The sequence below is a fragment of the Apostichopus japonicus genome, chromosome 10, assembly GCF_037975245.1.
Source record: "Apostichopus japonicus isolate 1M-3 chromosome 10, ASM3797524v1, whole genome shotgun sequence".
NCBI classification, from domain to species: domain Eukaryota; kingdom Metazoa; phylum Echinodermata; class Holothuroidea; order Aspidochirotida; family Stichopodidae; genus Apostichopus; species Apostichopus japonicus.
Window position 1 is genome coordinate 5,733,637 of NC_092570.1, and position 24,830 is coordinate 5,758,466.

A 24,830-nucleotide genomic window follows, 5' to 3' on the forward strand; every position below is an offset into this window, starting at 1 on the left:
TGAATAGGTTTACTTTGATTACGTAATCATGCCTGCATGCATATATATTCGAGAAATTCTCAATAAAGTACAAGGAACTGCGGCAGAAGAATGGATCGGTTTGGAGTGGCGGGAGTTGAGAGAGGGGGCCAGGGGGCTTCGATTGGCGTTAGGATGTGTGACTTTGGATTGAGGGGTAACCAAACCTTCATCATTTGTAATTAAATAGTATACCTCGTTTTTTTAAACTTCAGAAAAACTGTAGTCCGGGATGCTTAATATACAATATTCTTCTCTCATTAGGTAAAACTATTTTTTTTCTTCTCAACTGAATTATCCCCTTTTTTAATTAAGCAAGAATTTTGGCAAACACCAAGCAATCATGCTTTCTTTCTGTTTCCTTCGTATAGATTACGCTGTTTATGATGGGAGCTATGATATAGACGCACCCTCGTACACAGTGGATGACGAATACGGTACCGGCCTGGAAGAGTCATCATATCAAGAATGTAAGTCACCCTGTGATTTAAATTGATTTTATTGAGGAAATGATTATCTCTTACAGCGATCCTTACAATAAGTTTCAGGTTTAGTGGTCTTTCGTAAAATCATCTTCTCCCATTGTACGGAATATGCCTCCCTCTGATACGACACACTCGCAAGGGGCACGCCCATCTCCCCCCCCCCCCCCCCGCCTCCCATTTACCATCTGGTATGACTACCCGAGTGTAGTGTCCGCTCCTCGCGTCGGTATAGGCTATGCTTTCCGTTACAGAGGTTTGCGTCCCGGCATTCCCTACTATGCGGCCTTCTGCTTTAGTTATACGCAACTGTCAACATTCGTTTATGGGAATAGCGTTCAAAGCGGTATGAACTATACTATACCCAGTTATTTTTCTTGCTCACCTTTTACATTCGTGTCTTTTCTTAACATGACCGCGGCGCAGGTGTTCCTCGGTGTCAAATGTTTGTAAATGAGACTTTTCGACTCCACAACTATACTTAATGGAGCGGTTTAAAGAGCATTTGTTGGTTAGTAAAGGTTCTCTAATTAAACCAACATGTACCGTGACCAACCACATCCAGGAGCAGATTCAGGATTTCCATGTGAGGGGGTGTAGGGATATGGGGGGGGGAGGTGTAGGGATATGGGGGTGTAGGGATATGGGGGTGTGGGTTCTCCCGCTTCCCTCCCTCCCCCATTGCAAATAGACATGAAATGCTGATTTCTGAGGCAAATTAGACTACAAAGTCGATCAATAAATAGGTTCACACGCCATGTTGAGATAATTACTGCTTTTCCTATTTTGTTTGTTTGTTGTGGTTATAAAAAAGGTGGGGAGAACATCCCCACCCCCTCACCCCACCCTCCTGGATCCGTGTCTGCGAACCATCTGGTTGTAAGCCTTCAAACAAAATGAGTTCTGAATAAAACTTTCGTCAAATAAGACTCCCAGTTCAGGTGGAGTGAATGAAGAATTAAGTTGTCTATATCCTCTATTACCAAAGTCCTTTTGTCCAATCGTCAAGAAACAAAATAAAGAGGACAGTTTAGAGAAAAGCCTGGAAGACAAATTTCAGCTGACGGAACGTCAAGAGTGGAAACGGCACATTAAATCAAAAGAGACAAGAACAGAATATTAAGAAACACACTGTACGAGACGAGATAAGACAAGAAAACGACACAGAGAAAGAGTAGAAATACTTCTTCAAAATTAAACCGCTGCTTGTCCGATGATAAGTAGGCCAGTTCGTTCACTGGACTTGACAAGTGTCTTCTTACATGTAACACAATCTATACTATCAATAAAATTTACCTAAGTGAGATCAACATGGCATCCTATATAACTCTCTTGACGAATAGAAGACCTATCAACATTTAAATGCATGTCCGTTATATGATAACCTTCTTTCCAAGAAGAGAAATTTTAAGGAAGGGAATTTTTCTTCGAGTCTGCATGATGGGCGGATGCTGCATGTTTTAATTGGGATGTGATTTGTTAGACTAGATTTTATGACGGATGCTTTTAGGTGGTATTTTCTCTTATCTTTGATTTGTCCTTGTTACTCTCTTTTTGCGCGGACGTGTATGAATAGATATTGTAAAAGCTTATATCCTGGCTGTCTGCAATATATTATAAAGCAAAGGGCGTCCCGTCCGCTGGTACATTCCACAATAAATTAAAAAAAAAATGCTGTCCGTTTGTTTGGTTTTGTTTTGGTGTGCGATATTGATAGGAAGATGGTGAATGCAGCTCCTTCGCCTCATTCTTCCTCATGTTATTAAAACAACTAAGAAGTGAGTGACTAACCTATCTCCCACTCCAACCCACCACTTCCTTTCCCCCCGCCTTTCTCTTCTCTCCTCCTAACCCTAGCCTTATCTCGTTCCTGACACCCCCCTTTTTGGTTTCCTTGATCTCCATAAACTCGTCATACATACATTGCAAACTCTCTCTATCTCTTTCTTTGTAATACGCCTCTGCAACTTTGCTCTCCCTGTAGTGCAATTCATCTTCTGCTTCCTTTCATCTCACTGTCCTTTGTTCCATCTATTTTTACTTTATTAATTGTTCGATGTTCCAATTAAAAATTTGTCCTTTCCCATCTGTCCAGTTTACCTTGTTTTTCGCTGTCTGCGTTTTAGACTATATACCTCTGCATGAAGAAAATCCTATACTAACACGATAGAAAAATCAGGTTCCTCTAATTTTTACATCAAGTTTAAAAAATCAAGGATTATTAAAAAGTTAAGTTACAATGTGATCATCCCTGCTCGATATGTCTTAACATATACTTCCGGTTTTCCATAGACGATACTAGAGACCATCACAATAACATAACATGAATGGTAACGTATACAAAGGCTGATTCCTGGGGGGGGGGGGGTGAATGCTTCCACCGATCCTCCAGAGAATGCACTCACGGCCACGTGCAGGCCAAATGACGAAAGGAGCGTAAATGTAACGTGCGTGGGAGAGAATGCAGAGTATTCTAATACGATGAAACAACTGCATGGTCTTGGCGTGTTATAACATATACTGTGTGTCGCATATACAAATAGCTTAATACTATACTATTACTATTAATCACTTGTTACTATAGATGGAATTGAATAGACCATGATTTTACTAAATCCCCTCCCAGTGCCCTAGCTAAGTGGTTCGTGAACTTATATATTTAATGGAAAAGTTTCCATAAAATTTTACGCCCCCCCCACAAAAAAGAAGATAAGAAATTAGGCATAGTTATTGTGATGCACGGAACCCACTTGTTTTCAGTTTTATTATGTATAATCATTATTTCAAAATATGGATATTTTTAGAACAAACATACAAGGTTGAATTGATAACCGTATTAAGTCGAAAATAAAATGTCCGCTTGGGATTCCATATAGTCTCTGATATATATATATAATGAGATTTACGACTGACTTAACACCAAGACAATGTACAATCAATCATGCGTCAGAAATTAGATTATTTTTCCTTAAATACTTCATAAAAATGAAGGTCTTATGAGTCTATTTTTGTATGTTTTGCTTTCTTTTTTTTTGCAAACAAAGTCTGTTGTCGTTAAAGGTTTCAACTTTTTAATATTTCGCTATTTATCATCGGTTGTTAACTTTAAATAGTGTATGTAATCACGTGATATTTTTACCCAATAAGAGTGCATGTATGTCTATCACTTCGCACTTCGAATGAAAGCCTTTCATACACAAGATATGAGTTGCATTGAAAAAGTCCCGTGACTCAAAAATGTCGGTAAAATTATTGAAATTTTTCAAGTTACACCGTCTTAACCACTTCTTTCGAGTCTGCTTGTTTGATAGATTCTAACAGTGAATGTTTGGAGAAAATGAACGAACGGACGAATAAATGAACGAACGTACACCAACATACTAAGATATGATTTAATGAATGAATGAAGAAATGAAGTAAAGAACGAACCTATGACTAAATGTATGCATGAAAGAAAGAATATATGTATGAATGAATGCATGGTTGAATGAATAAATGAAAGAAAGCACAAACTAGCGAATGAACGAATTAATAAATGAAAGACTGCACGACTGAATATATGTATAAATATATGTATGAATGAATGGATGAATGAATGAATGTATGAATGAATGAATGCATGAATGAATGAATAATGAAAGAAAGCACAAACTAGCAAATGAACGAATTAATAAATGAAGGACTGTACGACTGAATACATGTATGAATATATGTATGAATGAATGAATGAATGTATGAATGAATGAATGCATGAATGAATAATGAAAGAAACCACAAACTAGCAAATGATCGAATTAATAAATGAAAGACTGTATACGACTGAATATATGTATGAATGAATGCATGGATGAATGAATGTATGAATGAATGAAAGAAAGCACAAACTAGCAAATGATCGAATTAATAAATGAAAGACTGTATACGACTGAATATATGTACGGATATATAAATGAATGGATGAATGAATGAATAAATGAAAGTAAGCACAAACTATATAGCGAATGAACGAATTAATAAATGGAAGACTGTGCGACTGAATATATGTATGAATGAATGCATGGATGAATGAATGAATGAATGTGAATGAATGAAAGCACAAACTAGCGAATGAACGAATTAATAAATGAAAGACTACGACTGAATATAATGTATGAATATATGTATGTATGAATGTGTGTATGTATGTGTGTATGTATATGTATGTATATGTATGCATGAACGAATCAATGAATGAACGGACGGACGGACGGACGGACGGACGGACGGACGGACGGACGGACGGACGAACGAACGAACGAACGAACGAACGAACGAACGAACGAACGAACGAACGAACGAACGAACGAACGAACGAACGAACGAACGAACGAACGAACGAACGAACGAACGAACGAACGAACGAACGAACGAATGAATGACTTTGTAGCCTTATACCAGCTTCTTATCACTTGATTTTATTGTCTCTTGTCATTAACAGCAGATACATATGATGTGGATGGGGAAGAAGAAATTGATAAGAGTCTCCTGGAAGCTGTCATCCTCAGATTAGCTGAAGGTGAGATGAAGCAGAAACTAGAAGAGGAGGAGGAGGAGGAGGAGGAGGCAGAAGCAGAAGAGTCTGAAATGGATGAATATGAAGATGTTAGCTCCAGCTATGGCAATATTCTAGAAGGGGACCGCGACACAGGTTAGCAAATAAATAAAATAAATAAATAATTATTATTATGGGGTGGGTGGGTGGGAGGGCGGTGGGAGGGGGGCGTTATTTAACTTACACTATTCGACTTGACTAAAATGTGATGTCACGTAGAAACAATGAATTCTTGAGATGCTCTATTGAACTTCGTTCTTAGCTGGAGGTATCAATGTTAAGTAAAAAGCAATATGACGGAAGGATAGCCGAAGGCATCTTAAGACTAACAATATTTGCTTTGTTATTATTCAAAATGACGACGAACAAGATGTGTTATGAAAGGCAGTACATCGCTGATCAAAATTAACCTCATGAGAAACAATCAATTTAGTAGGAAGCTTTTGAGTAATTACTATCGATTCATCACCATGGGAACCAAATGACGTCACATGACAATCGGATCATTGAAACACATACGATGTTCATTAATGTGATAGTAAACGGTGAGCTGTGGTCAAAATTGAATCAGTATATATCGTTGATAAATGTAGGTGTCGTAACCGGTCAAACAACGGGGCCGAAGGAGGGAGAGGAAGGCCGGAATCTAAAATGACAATTGTACTTTGAATGGAAACGTAGCTAACTTTTTAAGGAAGGGCTGTATAACGCCATTATATACATCTCCCTATGTAAGATTCTCCACGACGATGTATCGTTAGATTCATAGTAGGATTATAAGGATCGACAATCTTTCCGCAAGTTTTTAGCTCCAACTAAACGACAATGTCCGTTAGAGGTAACTTTGCGCTGTCGGGAAGGAGAAATGAACTTAATTTATTGAGAGATTTTCAATCATGGTGAACGCTTTTAAAAGTACAATTTTTTTTCACTATGTAAAATCTGCCATGCAAGTAATACTGTAGTTATAATCATAGGAAATGCGACCACGCACCATGCCATATATTTTTTTATTGGTGTCTTTAACACGATAATGATTGTGTTGGCAACATTACGTGAAGTTATTACACTACATTACGTGAAGTTATTACACTAAGTCAATTAGACCGGAACTTTGGCACAGCGATATTACAAAACCATTGCAATATTATTATCATTCTTATATATATATATATGCCGCGCCGGAATCATTGTCATTGTTGTCGATTTCCATATAACGAGCTATTCTCTATTCATAGCGGTGCGTGTGTGTGTTAGGCTATATATTGTTTTTATCGATGCTGTGACACATAATTAATCATTTGAGACAGAATGTCGCCTCTAAATATGATATAACATCAGATTAGAACAAGTCTAGAGAACTCAAGATTCCTGTTTACAAAAGAGAATTAACAATATTAGCCCCCCCCCCTTTTTTTTAACTAGAGAAGCGGGAACGACCTGTACCACAAACCTGGCAATGAATACCTTATAGTTAATCAGATATTTCTAATTATCACTAGTTCCATGTCCTTCTGAGGATATGAACGTGCTTGTGTTCGACAATGGCAAATTCGTTTATATCTTCGAGCACTCCAATATAACAGGGTAGGTCTCAGCGGTATAGTTTCTTGTCACAAATCTGTAGATTTGTGCGTTACTAATTTAAAGAAATGGCCTTTCTACATAGTTCACGGTAAACTTCTATAAGGTCAATGTCTTCCTTTGATAATTGAGGGGGAAAAAAACGAAAGACTCTTCACGTAGACCATTTAATTTATTCTGTACTATTTTTTAAACAAAATGGTTGAATATAAACTGAGTTGTATGACTGGGAAGCTAAAACAAATTCATGATGTGACGTTAGATAAAAGAGTATGCTGTAGGTATGCGGGATACATCTTATGCTCTGATGGTTATAAACATAGTAACCAGTATACCATGACACCCCCTCAGAACGAAACGTGTTGTAGTATTAATGCACCTCCATGGACTATTTGGGCAAAAGACTGATAAAAACAGACAATTTGTGTTATAGAAAAATGGTTATGGGAAACGTGTGTCGGTGATTAACTATACTGTAAGCTATGTTGACACACTGACACAAGACATATATACTGATATATGAAATTCATATTGCAAGCTTGCTTAATTTTTGATATGGAAGAATATATATATATTATATTATATATATATATATATATATATATATTATATATATATATATATATATGTGTGTGTGTGTGTGTGTGTGTATAGTATTCCCATCGCCTGAAAACGCTCTTCTTAATTTACCAGTTAGCAGGATAATCCCTCATATAAGAAGCAATCTACCTTCATTTAATATTGATATCTCTATAATCGACAGAAGCAAACTCACACATATACAAAACCATTTCTTCTCTTGGATTCAAATGTCCTTTATTTCTAATGGAATCCTCCTATAAGACCAAATTTATTTGGTAGGTTTATTACGGTTAAAGAGGCAATAAGGAAAATATTTATTAAACTTATTAATTGCAACCCCCCCCCCCCCCCCAATCGTCTAATATGTGTTCTACTTTAGATAGAAGATATATTATATATACATTTTTACTTTTGTGGAAATACAAATTACCGAAGAACTTGTCACGTGTTTAAAGATGAAATGTAACTATGTCACTAAAGAGATATAATTTCACGAAAAAGGGTCTGTCATAACAATTTGCAATGCGTCAAATTGTAGTTCTTTACCGATAGAAGATATTATATATAAGATATCGCCAAATTATAGACAGTCGTGATGTTGAGTTACAATTTTCTCTCTTTTGTTATCTTACATTTTGTGGAAATTTACTTCACTACTATGGAATGTGACGTATAACTGCGAATTCTGATTAAGAGAAAAAACAACAAGTGCCATAAAAATCGATTGATGGTTGGGTTTTATGACATTTTGCAGGGACGTGGTTGACTGGTATGATAAGCAGACTACTCAGAGTAATGCATTTTGGTCCCGTTTTAGTACTAACATCACGGAACTACATTACAGTTGCACTGTCGAATATCCATATAAAAGTACAACGTTCCATACACGACGACGTAATGGACGTTTCTTTCACGTAGCCTGTATCTGTATTTAGAAATATACAAGCATATAGGCTAATAAGTATAGGCTATAATAAGTATAGGCTAATAAGTATAGGCTGAAAATTAGAACTTCTTCGCGTATCCATGGAGACTTTATAAGTCATGTGACGGTATATCATTGCATGCCATTACGCTGAGCCTCTTATTTTCTGTGTTTGGTAAAGTGATGCACTTTCACAAGGGTGTTGACAATCTTTCGTGGTACTAAATTTATATAACAAAGTGGATATTTTACCATTTTGTGTTCATTTATTTACAAGACGGGGAAAATGATACGTTTGCCAAAACGCAACCATGCAGCTGTATACAGCTTACGATTTTTTTTACACAGATGTCGGTCATGCGCACCAGGGCGAAACCCTACACTAATTAAACCATTGTCTGTGACCATACATACACAAGGAACCCGTAACATTCCGTGATTTTTCAATACCTTTCCAATTTCTGTTCTTGATTATTGCATCTGTCTGGCAGTCACGATGTTGAGCAAAGCTGTGATGATATAGCACATCATGAATCGATCATTTGGTTTTTTAATGTTCGGGTTTAATTATTCTTTGTCGTTGATGTTTTTTTTGTCATTTGTTATACAAGAAGACAAGTTTATTTAATAGACACAGCCTACATTTCATCTGTGTTGTTCGAGTGAACAAATTTCTAATATATTATTATATATGTATACATATGTTTTTCAGACTTTACACATAACAGAGCTAATTCGTTGTTTTGGAGGATGGGTTCTAACTAATTATAATCGCATAATTACACAATTATTGATTGGCCATGATAGACTAAGAGATCATGTACAGTAATTGCATATTGCTACACCGTGGCTTATAACACTCAAGAATAATATAGTGAATGTCTATACAGACAGCACGTGATGCGCATTGTCGCCATGGTAATGGATTGCGTGTGGGAAGGTATTGTATGGCGCAGACGTGGAGGTGGTGATTTGTATTTCGAATGACGCGATATCTTGTATAGATGCTATTCGTGTTGATGGCGAATGGTAAATAAGGTTCTACTGTGTTATGAACGGAACCAGACTGTTTTATGTATGAAATGTAAGCAGTGAGTTGGGGAGGGGGACATTCAAGGGCGGCGGAACCGGGGGGGCACAGGGGGCACGTGCCCCCCCACTTTTCCTCAGATTAAAAATGTGCCCTTTTTCTACATAAAAATTTCTAAATAAAAAAGAGTTTACAAAGCGAAACCCACGTCGAATGAAATATTTCGGGAAGTTTTAAATGTTTACTACCACAGGCGTAGGAGCCCAATTTGATTTGGGGGGCTGTAACGACTTGCCCGAAAAATATTACCAAAATTTTTCGCGCGCTTCGCGCGCGTTCAACATGTTAATGTGCATATCATATAGGCATGCGTTGGTTATTACATCGCATGCCAATAACATACCATCATTTGCCGTGTTATAACCCTTCTAAATTGGTTAGAATTATTGGCAAAGTCGTTACAATAATAATGATCATAATAATATCAGTTTAACCATTGAAAAACACATACAAAATTACTTTTCTTTCAGTATTTTGACATATTTCATTTGCTTTCATGCATGTATCGATCGCTTACGTGTGCAGGGACTTGGACTTTATAATGATTTCACCTCATTTTGTCTTTTTCCTTGTTTCCCAATTTGCACATTAGATACTGCAGTGCTAGTATGCATAATTTCCTTGAGGGGGGGGGGGGGGCGTTGATGGAGTGATGTGTATGTACGCAAATAAGATAATACAATAAGAGTTATAAAGGGTACTAAATATCAGGCTGCATCAGTCCAATCGAATTTCTGCAAAGTGCCCTTCGACGTTGGTGCCCCCCAGATTCAAAGTGCTTCCGCCGCCCTTGGGGACATTCTAAAATAGCCCCGACTGATGTAAGGAGAGTGATATATGGAAGGGCCAGAGCCGCCAGAGGCGATTGAAGGATTTACAAAGGACGTTTGGCCCTGAGGCCATTGAAGCTAAGCCCCATTAAGGGCGGGGTGGCTGGGGATTCTCCTCTGAGTAAACACAGATTAAACATCAAATAGTGCATTGTGGCATATTTACACTGAAAACTTAAATTGGTTCACCGACTAACATAACGTTAGTCCATCTGGTGCCTCTCCCGACTAACATAGCCTTAGTCAGTTGCTATACCAACTAATTTATTCCTTAGTCAGTTGGATTTCTTAGTCTGTCATCTTAGTCCGTCAGCTTAGTCGATCAACAATTTCTTAGTCGTTAAATGTATATTAGTCAGTTACATTAGTTGGTGACATTAGTCGGTCTTTACCGACTAATTTATATGAGCCACCGACTAGTTTATAGCAGGTTTTACATTAGTCAGGATGGTGCCTCTCCCGACTAACCTTTCTTAGTCGGTATCGACTGACTAGTTGCACTGACTAGAATCACTGAAAGAATTAAACCCGACTAGTTTCACTGACTAGCATCACTGAAAGAAAAGAGAGCAGAAGAAACACAAATAATGTGTACGTTGGCAGTATTTATTTCTGATAAAACTTCTGATGTCTACAAAGGCTGACTTTCGACAGATAGAGAAGAAATCACTGTAAACAAAAATCTGAAAATATGATTTTATTCCAACAAAGTTAAGACAAGTTAATGGATCAAACATGAATCGCAAAAGTATAGCACTGCACAATAACGCAAAATTGAATCTTGGGCAAGGGTTCCTCATGACTTTCGTTTTAAAGTGGTACCCCAAATCGACACCAGTTAAGTCTTCACGAACAAAGAGTGTTTCTCTTAACTACAAATGGCCTCCCACTTGTCTTCAGAAAGCCAAAATCTGCACCATTATTGACCTGTAAACAGAAAATATGATATACGTGTAAGCACAGATACAGATATAGCACATGATAACTCACATTATCATAAACATACATTTACATTAAAATTTTATAACATATTGGGAGGTATACATTTAAATCTAGATCCCTCAAATTATAAGCCAGGAATAGCAGCTTTACCAAATAATTATTAGCTTTGCACAGCATAACACCAAGTTATTTTTCAAAGCTTAATAATTATGTTAATCATGTTAATAATGATCCCAATAGACCGGGAGCCCAGAGGGTTTGGTTAGCTGGGAAGGTAACCAATTGCCTTGTACATCACAATGTTCACAATGCATTCCTGTATATGACCCCAGACTACTGGCAAACCGACTGTGGTGGGTGTGGCTGGGAGAGCAATTTTAAAGTCACCTGATAGCTAACCTAGATCAGTTTTCATGGTAACACATCAAAGTAAGTACAATGTGTCAGGTATGGCCCCAAGAGCAACAAATGGCCATTGCCAATAATTATTGGTGGTGGGGTACCCCTGCCAGTGATCTATAATTGACCCCTCAAGGCTGACCTAGGTCAGCTCATGAGGTAACCACTTGAAACCTACTGGAAAATGTTGGTTAGGACTTCAGATACAACTAATGGGCATTGCCAGTAATTTTATTGGTGGGATACCCCTGCCAGTAGACCCCCAAAATGCCCATCCCCCATTGACCTAGATGAGCTTATGATGTAACCAGTTGAAAACTACTGGAAAATGGTATCACTTCATATGTAAGGGATGGGCATTTCCAGTAATTTATATTGGGGGGGGGGGTACCCCTGCCAGTAGACCCCCAAAATGCCCATTCCCTCATTGACCTAGGTCAGCTCATGAGATAACCAGTTGAAAAATTACTGGAAAATGATAGGTATCACTTCATATGTATGGGATGGGCATTTCCAGTCATTTACATTGGTGGGGTAACCCTGCCAGTAGACCCCCAAAATGCCCATCCCCCATTGACCTAGATTAGCTCATGAGGTAACCAGTTGAAAACTACTGTAAAATGATTGGCAGGACTCTATATGTAAGGGATGGGCATATCCAGTAATTTATATTAGTGGGGTACCCCTGCCAGTAGACCCCAAAAATGCCCCCCCCCCCTCATTGATCTAGGTCAGCTCATGATTTAACCAGTTGAAAACTACTGGAAAATGATTGACAGGATTCTATATGTAAGGGATGGGCGGACTCTGGCAGTGGTGGCCCACCAATATAAAATACTGGAAATGCCCATCCTTACATATGAAGTGATACCTATCATTTACCTGTAGGTTTCAACTGGTCAAATCCCCACCAATAAAAATTACTGTCAATGACCATCCCTTGTATCTGAAGTCCTAACCAACATTTTCCAGTAGGTTTCAAGTGGTTACCTCATGAGCTGACCTAGGTCAGCCGTGAGGGGTCAATTGTTGATCACTGGCAGGGGTACCCCACCACCAATAATTACTGGCGATGGCCATTTGTTGCTCTTGGGGCCATACCTGACACATTGTTCTTACTTTGATGTGGTTACCATGAAAACTGATCTAGGTTAGCTATTAGGTGACTTTAAAATTGCTCTCCCAGCCACATCCACCACAGTCGGTTTGCCAGTCGTCAGGTTTCATATACAGGAATGCATTGTGAACATTGTGATGTACCAGGCAATTGGTTACCTTCCCAGCTAACCAAACCCTCTGGACTCCCGCTCTACAGATCAGTGAAAATTTGACCAAACTTATGAAGCTTGCACATTAATGATATACTAGACTGTTTTTATTTTTAAACAGGTTATGAAAAGTATCTTTAATATCATTAAACAGTTGGGTACAATAGTTAAACTCACTCTTCCATCTTTTTTCTCTATGGTACTTGTTCCTTTGCTTTTTGGACTCTTGGATAAACTCTTTTGTTCTGCGAAGGGTACCAATACATCATAAAACATGTCTTTAAGCCATATATAACACAGTTCTCCTCTTCTGTTGTTGCCTCCACACTGGTGTCGTACATCACAGGAAACCTCACCCTTGACTTAGATATTTGGCTTTTCAATTCCTGCTGGAAAAAGGAAACAGCAAAGTATTCATCATTTGAAAAAAAAAATTAAATAAAGTTGTCACCACAAAGTTATGTGAGATTTGCTTCGACTATAGTCTCAAAACACAATCCCAAAGTTTGAAGCAGACTGCATATAGCTGAAAATTTGAACGAGAGTGTCATCACCATTGCAACCAGAATCAAATGCCCAGAATACAGAGATAATAAAACATGGGCTAAATCTTTGTTTGTTTTTATGATCTTTAAAAATATAAAATTTTAGAAACAGAAATGCACTAAGCCAACTTATTTATAGGCCTAATAGTTTTTAGTTGTTATTTTGCTTGCTCACATAACAAGCCTGTTTAGACCTAGGCTAGAGGAGAATCAGTACTTTGTTACACTAAGTTTGTCTTTCGGTCGTTTTGATTTAGTCTTACTAGTAGTACTAAAGTACATAATGGACCGGCGAAGACTAGAGAATACCCAGAGTTTTAGCAACTGCGTTAAACTGTATCATCTGATCTATTATTTACGTCAATGAGTTTCATTCAATCTAGGATCAAAAAGAGAAAACTAATTAATCTTAACCTTTAAACTTTGCTACTAAACAGATATGCTTGAATTACAAATAAATGTCAAAAACACATCATAATCTACGAATCGATGCATATACATACATAAACAGAATAATTTGAATTCGCGCAAGTGAACCCTGCACTACATTGGACAGAAAAAAAACGTGCAATTAGACCAAACTAAACATACTAAATTTTCCGTTACTTCTACATAAAATATCAATACAAATATAACAACTTTCTCTTTTGGCAGTATACTAAAAGCACATGTTATAATAACTTCAGACTATCAAGCTTTCCTGAGAAAAACGGTTAATACTTCTTACAGTAAACAAGTCGACCGTGAAGGAATGTCGCAATTGTTTCCTGGGCGTGACCAGAAATTAAATACTAAAAAATGATAAATGAAAAGGTTAAATATAACTGAAGCGTGCATCCTGACTGCTCGCAACATATAATACCGTTGACTAGCCAACATAATTTGTTCAGCCTACTGTGACTGTACGTTTGAAAGTCTAGCCTTGCTTATTCAATATCACAAAGCCTAACCATTTAGATTCACATGGGAAATTACAGGAAATCTTTACCAAATGAGTGTAGACTTCATATAAACTATTGAGACTTATAGTTCCAGCATTTGTTTGGGAATAAATCAGAAGATTATGTGCCACTGCTCAATCTAGCCCAATACACACATAACACATTGTTAATTGGTGTTTAGAATGCACACTTTAGTGTTGAGAATGCACTGCAGTACCCAGTAGAAGCCTATCGGCTACTCACTGTCATTGCACTCGTGTATTGCGAAACGCCAGCGTGACAACGGTAGCGTTACACTAACCATAATACAGTACTAGTGCCAGTGGTCTAACAATTCACTTTAATTTTACCTTCAAGTTAAAGGAATAACAGGTAGGCCGATGATGGCAGTTAATACCTCCATTCTTGTAAAGACCTTCTTGGGTGATTTACGGTTGAAAGTTGCTTAGAGTGATCGTATGAAGCTATGCCAAGTCCAGCAAGCTGCCGTTGCCTCTCGGTTTCCAAATTGAAGTGAATCGAAGTGGGTTAAAATACATTAGTCCGTCGACACCGACTAAGCTACGATTATGGCGTAAATCGGGTGTCCGTATCGTTCTTAGTCCATGGGTTAAAATACCTTAGTCCGTCGCCACCGACTAAGCTGCGATTATATTTTCCTTAGTCAATGTAAGCTGACTAAGAAGCAGCGATGAAACGAAGATTTTTGCTAGTCCGTGTGCATTGACTAACGTTACAGACTAATTTAACGTCAGTCCGTGGTAATATTGACTAGTTTATTTTTTTCAGTGTAGACCATAAATTAGGTATAAACGTTACTCTATAAACGTAAGCTTGTGCTTATGAATACTCTTGATTTTTTTGTGTGAGGTAGCGAAGAGGGTTTTCACCCCTAGTAGTTGTCTAATTCTTTCCCGGCTGAACGTAAAATAAAAGTAAACCCAAACTGAACCCCACCCCCCCCCCCGACTGAAGATGGAAGATAAGGGGGCGGTGTGGCCGCGAGCCGCACACGGCCAATGACTGGAAGTGTTGTTATTTGCTGTCTACACAGTCTATATAGTACTTGTATGGACTGAACTACCACACTGACTCGCATTATACATACGGTAGAACAAACGGTACCAGAAACGTACACACATGTATACCGATGGTAGTATGAAATACTGTATGTTAACACATATACCATGCACACAGTATGAAAGGACTTTCAGACATATGAATAACTAAGACGTATGGAGTACTGTACGTAGATGTAGATATGCTATATGTATATATATATATGTACGTAGATGTAGATATGCTATATGTATATATAGCCTATATATATATATATATATATATATATATATATATGTGTGTGTGTAATACTTCCGTGTAAATACGTGCAGTATTCAATATGTGATATATAGTTATCCATAGGTCTGAATGTCCTTTCATACTACTATATATATCTAACATATATATGAGCATGCATCGGTAATTTCTTACAGTGTCGACCCCCCCCCCCGTCCCCACCCTCCCCTCGTGTAAAATATTGTTTCGACCAGTTATCACCTATAGATCTAATCAATATCTTCCTCCTCTCTCTTAACAATTCAGTTATTCCGTTGTGAATTATTAGTTCAGCAAAATATTACAAACAGACGTTTCAGTTTCGCGATTGATTTTGTTGTGGGTAACTTTTTTAGGTTTTAATGTTTCTTATCTTAACAGAGGAAGAAGTAAGCAATTTTGTCGAAAATATTATGGCTGAACTAATGGAGGGTTCACAAGATCTTGCAGATAAACTTATCAACGAAATTGACGAAGAAAAGGAAATATTAGACGAGGAAGAAATGCTAGAGGAAGAAGAGGATAACAGTCCATACGGAGAGGTTGTCTTCAGCAATGGTTGGGATACCGATCCCCTCGGTGAGCACCATATATAATATATATTGTTATATATAGTTGTATATATATATATATATATTTATATATATCAATAGTTATATATAGCAATATATGTATATATAGTTATATATACATAGTTTTATATATGTAGTCATATATAGTTATCTATTTGGTTACATATATAGTTATATATGTATATATAGTTATATATATATAGTTTTATATATATAGTCATATATTTGGTTACATATATAATTACATATATAGTTATATATATTGTTATATATATAGTTATATATATAGTTACATATATAGTTGTATACAGATATATATATATATATTTATAAATATATAGATAATTGAAAATGTAGTGAGTATTTATATGTATATATAAAGGTCAACAAACAACTTGACCCCCCCAAAAAACAAAAAAAACAACAACAACAATAACATAGAACAAACATTTTCGTTTCTCATCAGTAGGTCATTGAATGTACCTACAACAAACTCTACAGGAATGCCATGTATAAAAGGGGCTCGAAAACTCTTTCGCAGCCATCCGGTTTCACTTGTTCGATATTTTCTTTCGAATTCAACCCTTTCTTGCCTTCTTAATTTTCTTCGATTTTACTTATTTAACCTTATCGACGTTTGTTGTCGTTCATCAAATTCTACAGTAATATAGAATGCATAACGATGTGTGTTCTTACCATAGAAATTGGTTCTAACACTCATAGTCAAAGTAATTTGCACTATATTGACTCAGCAATTGAATGTATTGACATGCATCTTTCAGAGCCTGCAGATGACGTCAGCATATGTCCTGCCTTAGATTATATATTGGATGATTGTTCGGTTGTAGACGATTTCCCTGGACTCGGCGATGAAGGATACAAAGAAGGTTTTGGCGAATCTTGTAATAGACACCAGCTCTGTTACTTTTGCGTAAGTATGATGATAGATTGAAAGAAATGCCTTATCGGAGAGAGTTCCAAAATTGAGGGCGCCCTCGTTCATAACTTCTTCAACATACGCTGGGTATCATTGGGGAGGGGGGGGGGGGGCGCTGTGGTTAAGGCAGTGGACTTGTGATCTAAGGATTGCCCCTCTTCACTCAGCTGTGTATAAATGGGGACCTGCGAGGTAACTTGTCATTTTAGTTGCGTGCGCAGGTTTGTGGCTGCATCCTATGGGAAGTCCCCCGGGTGACACGTGGTTGTGGTGCACTGTGGTGCCCCAGTAGAGATTGTTTGAATTGTGCTCACTTTGGTGTGTAGGTGTGACAGGTTACTCTTGACCAGGTGTTAAGTTGTAAAGTCGTGTGAGGAGACCTTATCCTCAAAACAAGACTGTAAACCTTCAACTTTAACTTTTCTGCGCCAGGAGTGTCAAGTTGACAGATATGGCGCGTTATAATATGGCAACTTTATTATTATCATTTTTATTATTATTGCAGGGCATACATGGTGTATATGAGCTCTAACAATGAAGCATATTCCATGCAATCTTCACGTTGAAGAAATACACATACTCAATAATTTGTTATCTAAAGTCTTAATTAAATTAGTATTTACTAGCAAAAAAATTACCCATCGATATTTAGGTGACACGGTTCACTGTACTTAGCAGCTTCAATTTTCAATACCATGACCATGAAGATATTTATCAAGGAAAGCCCCCCCACCCCCCCCCCCCGTAAAAAAAAGTATTTCGTCACTGAATCCAAAATCCTGTTTACTCAGCAATATAATAAGCTTAATAAAAATGGTTAGCAATTGCGTGATCTGTTTAACCATCGAACTAAAGCGCTTCAACATCCGAGCCATCATAAGACAAGGAATTAGCTTTAAACATCTGTTTGGTCGGAAAATGGGGGTGGGGGGGGGGGGAGCGGATTGGAGGAGGCGGGTAGGGGAGGATTGGTGAACCTGATCTTCGTGGACTGGGTGGGGTACCCCTGAATGCACCGTATGTTGCTCATTTTTAATTTTTCTCTGTCTTCTGTTTTCAGAGTGGAACATTTGATATCCCGGTCAAACTGTGTGATGAAACTTTCAAAATGGAATTAATGTCCATATGCAGCGAAGATCCCGAATGTGATTTCCGAGCTAAATATTTCTGGTTGAGCGCCATCGCTTCTAGAGCACCATCTCCAGTGGATTTATCAGTTTGCAAACAGCCTTGTGTAATGGGATATCTCCTAGATAACTAACTAAAAAAATTAAGAAAGACCCTTCAGATTTAATTCAGATCAAATAATCGGAAACCTTCTCTATATTTTCCAGTGTCGAAAACGATTGATTTTGACACTTTTTGTTTTGTTTATTTGTATCTGTAAACTAACTTTATGAAAGATTAATTCCAATTATATGTGAGGTGCTTTAGAATCATATGTATGCTTTGTGTGCAATGATATATATATATATATATATCACTTGGTCACTAACCATATCGGTGTGCAATCGTTACATATGGACAGTCCTTAAAGGTGGTTTACGAAAGCATATAAATCTTTGGGTGTACATGGATACCTGTCATAATGTGACCCGTGACCATTACCAGTGAAAGAAGAGTTGAAAAAAAAAAAAATTAATGGAAAGACGAAATTCTGTTAAGATGCAGAGTGTTGCTTTGGTGTATGTCACCACACTTACATGTTCAGCCTATACAACGCGGCTTAATACCATAGTACTGAACAACCGTCTTAGTATTAAAATCGGGAAAATGACTTTTGGCAAGTCTACAATTATAGTATACTTTATCATCTATCAGTTGAGACTAGTATAAGCCAGTAATTTGTTCCGATCGAATTTTTAATGAGTCCAACACATAGAAATGTAATTATTTCTATATGGTCGAACGTACGTCGTTGCTTGCTATTGAGCAGAAACACGCTGTAATGAATGTCAACATTCAAAATGTCCACCGACAGGCTGTTGAGTGATTCAGTTGTAACAAATCATTCAGACCAGAACGAGTTATATATTGGTTTTTATATGGTGTTTATTCAATAACAAAGTTAACTTACCACAAGTCATCATCAGTGGTGTTGATCTTGTTAGCTTCCATAGTAACTCTCATCGATGTCGATGAATACCAGACCTACACTGGCAGTTTCTATTGAACGCGGAAAGGACGTGATCAGTTAATTTTCTAATTGGAGTGTTGAAATTGATGTATTCCATTTTACTTTCAGATGGATCATGATACTGAATAATACATCATCTATTATTAGTTAAATGAAAACAAATTCATGTACAATTAAAGTGTGCGTCATTCAAGAAGGTGATGAAAGTTTTTTTTTCTGACGACAGCTATTTCCAGTCACTGATCTCATTGTCTAAATCCATACAAAAAGCTAGGCTTAACATGTAGCTTCCCCCAATTTTCATATATAACTATATCATCCGACTGGAACAATGTTTAACCTATCAGTTGAGTTGTGGATAGGCTATAGCCTATTTACATATGTCTAACACACAAATATAGTGGCCTATGTGGCCATACACAAACAACTTGTAAGTACAATTGAGAGTCTGCGAAAATATGGCAATCCTTCCGATAAAGCCTCCCATGTCCTTAGGCTATTTGCGATATCTCAGTCGCTATGGTAATATGTAAAAGACTACCTTCATTTGATGACTTTACCACTGAATTTGTTTACTCATTCAATAATCTCTAATGCCGCTCGTGACAACGTTTTTTAACTGCGTAACTGTTTCTCAGTTTTGGCGGGATTTTCTATCAGAGAGCAAAGAAGTGATACTGTTGTATACGTTTAACATACACGCATGCATAAACATTCGATTGTTGACTAGAAATAGGAGCTATAGTCTTTAGTATGTGCTTAACATGTAGCCTATGCCTCACCCTTTATACTATATATACACGTAGTAGAGTCCAAAGAAATAATTACGTACTTAAATATGAATTTACTTAAATATGTCAATCAGTATTAAAGTAAGTAATAAGCTTATTGTATTCAAAGTAATTCAGCAACTGATTTATGTGTTTTACGCGAACCTTCTCTTTATCCGTGTTTCTTCCTTAGTGTAGTTATATAAGCACCGCTTGTTTTTACAATTCAATTTGCTTCTTTTTGTGAAATTTTCAAAGTTAATGAAACTAAAAACAGAAAAAAAAGGTTCAGTGTTATAAGAAACTGGGAGAGATGGGGGATAGTGGGTGTCGCGCTCGTGAGGGTGTGGTGGGATGTGAGAGAAGGGGGGGGGGGTGGATTGGAAAGTACAACAATGTAGCATGCATATTACATATCTATGAAGAGCTACCTGTAGAAACTGGACTTAAAAATGTTCAACGGAAGTATTGAGAAAACTTTACCTTATTCCTTTTTTTCTGAATAGTCCATTATTTTTCTTAATTTTCTTCTCAACCTTAACTCCTTGTATAATGGAATTGACAACATACATGCATTTCGCATAGTGTAGTCTATACTGGCAGTGTACAAAACATGTGCGTATAGTAGTAATCAGTAAAATAGGCTACAACCCAGTCGTGTGGCCCCATTTTAACGATGTAGATACGGATCAAATCAACCTATCCACTTGGGACATCACGTGGCATTCTGACATACCCCCCGAGGAGTTTAAACTCTGCTTCTCTGTGGCACAATAAGACAAAACAAAAACAGGGAATGCAAGAAATGTCCAAGAACAAAAGATGTATAGATAGCCTAGATGCTTAGATGTTACGTCGTAAGTGTTGTGGTTTAGGGGAGAAAAAAACCCCTGAAAGGTTAAGATTTAAAGGCCTGTTATTAGTGAGGTTGAAATTCCTTCCAATTTAGTCTTCAAAGAGCGTATAAAAGGGTTTAAAGAAAGATACTGTGACATAAGCAGCTTACTAGGCTACTCCCCTAATTTCTGTATTCATGTTAACAAAACTCCCCCCCCCCCCTCCCCCGATCACGATAAACACAAACTTGGAAAAATATGTAATGCTGTGAAAGACTAAAGAAGTTAATAATAAACGGTTCTGACGTCAGTTCGAGACCACAGCGGTTTTAAAAGAGTGTATGGGTTTATATGGCAGGCTTTTTAAAATATTTTCTTAAACAAAATATCTTTGGCATGTATTTGTTAGATTATAATATAAACCAATCGCGTTGCAAGCCTGCAACACAGCTAACCTGCGCCCCCCCCCCCCCCAAAGAAGAATCATCAGATCTTGCCTTGAGCCCGTATCAAGAAAAGTTAGAAGTTAAATCTTGTTTGGTTCTATCTTCCCAGATATACCACCCCCACCTTACGTAACCTATACATGATTCTGTGTGGTCGCTTTTATGTGCAATATATACATACCGTATACGTATTAGGAAATAAAATTAGTCAGGCACCTGAACAGTGTGTCTCTGTATTTATTAACGTTTCGTGTCTTCATTATTTATGCCATATAAGCGTTCTGACTTGTTCAGGGGCGCAATCACGTATCCCTTCTGAGGACCTATTAACAGGTCCCGAAGAAACCACTGTTTTGATTTCTGCTGTCCCACATCTTTTTAACACATTACCTGAATCACATCATGCGCTCTCCCTCTCCTGTATCCTAAATTTCAACTCTGAAAACTCATCTGTTTCTAGAACTCAACGACGTCTAATTGACTCCCCCCCAACCCCCCCCCCCCCGCACATCCTTTTTCTTATCTTATTCTTTGTCTGTTTACTTGCTTCGATCTTTTTCACTGTAGTTTCACTGCCCGCCATGAGCGTCTTTTAGACAGCTACCGGCGCATTACAAAATGTTCATTATGATTATTATTATGACATATAACAAATTGGCCAGATTCATCACGTGGTACATTACTGCTGAACACACTGTCATGTAAAAAAACAGAAGAAAACAATATACAATCCACATGTTTACCATGCATAATTACTGAGGTCATAACACCATACAAAGAATGTCACCAAGTGATTTCGACCTATAGTATATTCTCTCTCAATCTTTTTTTTTTTTCATATCTCGCTTTTCTTTTTGTCTGTTTGGAAAGTAGGCCTTTGCGATACATATATTTGTGTACTAAAAGTAATATTTATACTGCAAATAATATTTATCGCGGGGAGCGGCGCCCTTAGCGTCTGGAAGATTGTCAAGCCTTGCATTGTATATTTCCACTGATTCGAAGACCGAGAGCAAAATATTTCTGTATTTGTTGCAGTAACAGTGCCGTCAGTGCGTGTCTCACCTAACACAAATTAAGAGAAAAAAAAGGAGGAAAAAAAGCCCTAGAAGCTGAAGTCTCACGAATTTGCAAATATAGTCTTTTTGTTATCGCAGATTGTCTCCTCGTTACATTTTCTCTTCCTATAGACCTTGAATTAAGCCCAATAAGCGTTACAAAATTCTTGAGTAAATGTATGTAAGTTATGATTAATTAAGGGGAGAAACCCCTTTGGTACTAGACCTCCTCACAGCAATTTGTCCTTATCTGTCAATTGTGCCTCCATACAGTTGACCACTCACGTCATGTATGTGTCACGTGAAAGGTCACCAAGGAGTATAAGTTGCAGGGTTTCCAATCTACTAAGCTGATATATATGTTCCGTCCTAAAACGTCTGACTGTCTAACCAGGGAGCTGCTACTCTAACAGCTCCCTGGTCTAACCTATAAAGCATCTCGTTTAGGCAAGGCGCAGGTCCAGGGGTGTGTAGGGAGTATGCACCGCCACTTGGAGACTAATTGCTTTCTGGGTAAGAGGTCCCCCAGACCCCTCCCCCTACATGGGAGTCAGTTTCAACGACTCCAGGGCTACATCTCCTCCTTTATCAAATCTTACATCTTCCCTTGTTCTACTTCTTTCAAGAACTTTCTACGTTTGGTTAACAGTTATACCAAACCCAGGCCACATTTTCCTGGGGTAGATAATGCTCTTTCCTGCTGCGTTGGACGTAAACACCAACCGGGTCAAGTGTCACAGCAACAAATATTGATACGGTATGGTTGCAAAATATAGCACCATTTTGCAGCCATAAATAGTTTTAGGATTTTTTTAGCACATTGCACCTGCATGACTGACAACTACAGCGGAAAATCGACATATATAAATATTAGTCAACGTTTGTTTTGTTTTGTTTTACTATGTCCACGCGCGTCACCCCCCCCCCCGCCATAACCACCTGTCCTTTCCACCTACATCATGCCCCCTCGGCGGTCCAAGCGGCAGATAAGCTACAAAGTTAGTCATTCTTATAAAAAACAAACATAAAATCAGACATAAGGTCACATTGCACTGTTAAAGGGTTAACCTGAATGCATAAATTAATTAATTATCGATACTATTCCATCCTGCAAAATTCGAAATTATTTTATGTATATTATGACCCAAATGCTAGGATGGTCAAAGTCTGCATGCGATAACAATTTGTTCATTTGCTCATTAACATTCAATTGGAGAAAGAAAGTCAATATGACAGGCTTACATATAGATCAACTGCAGTAAATCTTTATTTTGGATACTACTTTATAAGGTTCGAAATTCAAATTAACATGATAAATTGAGGTGCAAGTTCTAAAAGCTTCTTTCATTCAGCTTTTTTTAAATTTTTTTTTAGAGTTCCAACTATTATAACTGAAAGCAGATGGAGAAGACTACATCACAGGCAACCCTCCAGTCACGTGATTTTGTGAAACAATATGCCAGCAACTATAAACTGCAATTCCGTGATCACTCACTGTATAAACCGTATCACAGTTACTCATTGTACACACACCGTTGGGTCAATAGACACTTGAACATTTTTTAAATATAACAGTGACATCCTCATTATCTGTTTATTAGGAATTCGATTCGCACTACTAACAAACGCACCAAAATGACTGTCTGTTTCGCAGCTTAAAATATTCGAAAGAAAAAAAAGAGCGCGTTGCTCATGGTAATTTATTCATGTAAGCAAATAGGAGTAGTGACCCAAAGCAGTAACAGAACTTACGAATAAGAGGTAAGACAAGGATCGGATTTCACTATGAGATTCTTTTACACCACCGTTGGCGTGTTCCAATTTTTATGACATCACTCCAAGGGAAGCGAAATGTGCATCAATCATTATACAGCGCCTACTATTACTTGATACATGCAGAAGCGTACAGCTAATCACACATCGAGTATTACAAGATTACAATAATTAGTATATAGCAGACAGACGGGCGGATGGCGGTCAATCGAGCCTTGGGGGTCGGACGACAAGCAAGAGGTGGTTTTGTGTCATTCTGAAACTTTCAATAGGTATACTAATCAATCAGTCAATTAATCGATATTATAGTAGAAGCAATCATCATGGGTTATAAGATAAGGCCATCTTATTTAGATGAACCCAACTTTTAACAGTTACAAGCAATGTTTAGAACACATATCACCGTATATAGATCATTGCCTCTCATTCTTCTGTGTGCATACACATTTTTGAACCATAAATAACTAAAAAAAAAATTAGGAGACAATATTAAATGGCTTCTCAAGGAAGCATCTTCTCGGTGAGGTTGGTAGACGGTAAGTCTACTCAAAGTGATAGTTTCAGAGCACAATTTCTGCAAAGTCGTTATTTTAACAGGGTTTGGTAAACTCGTCGCATATGTCATTTATAGACTAAGTACATTTTGTCACGAAAATGATTTGAAAATGATTTTCGGCCAAATTATATCAGAGAGCAATGGATTGTGTGAAGTTGACGTGTATTGTACAGATGAGGGATGGTAACTGGAATTTAATACAATGTGGAGTGG

General features: G+C 37.6%; 1 protein-coding gene and 1 long non-coding RNA gene across 2 annotated transcripts in view; one reads left to right on the plus strand and one right to left on the minus strand.

Moving 5' to 3' along the window:
* Positions 1 to 21,451, plus strand: part of LOC139975161 (uncharacterized) — a 50,120-nt gene extending 28,669 nt beyond the window's left edge. Inside the window, exons 3-7 of the mRNA XM_071982821.1 lie at positions 390 to 488; positions 4,978 to 5,187; positions 15,914 to 16,111; positions 16,887 to 17,035; positions 18,102 to 21,451. Coding sequence (XP_071838922.1) covers positions 390 to 488; positions 4,978 to 5,187; positions 15,914 to 16,111; positions 16,887 to 17,035; positions 18,102 to 18,302 — 857 coding nt within the window. The 3' untranslated portion in view covers positions 18,303 to 21,451. The remainder of the gene's footprint in view (positions 1 to 389; positions 489 to 4,977; positions 5,188 to 15,913; positions 16,112 to 16,886; positions 17,036 to 18,101) is intronic.
* On the minus strand, positions 10,319 to 14,984 carry LOC139975070 (uncharacterized). The gene is made up of 3 exons (XR_011795645.1): positions 14,548 to 14,984; positions 12,889 to 13,100; positions 10,319 to 11,029 (listed from the first exon to the last, which is right to left on the minus strand). It is a non-coding gene; the product is annotated as an uncharacterized lncRNA (long non-coding RNA).
* Positions 21,452 to 24,830: the final 3,379 nt, after the last annotated feature.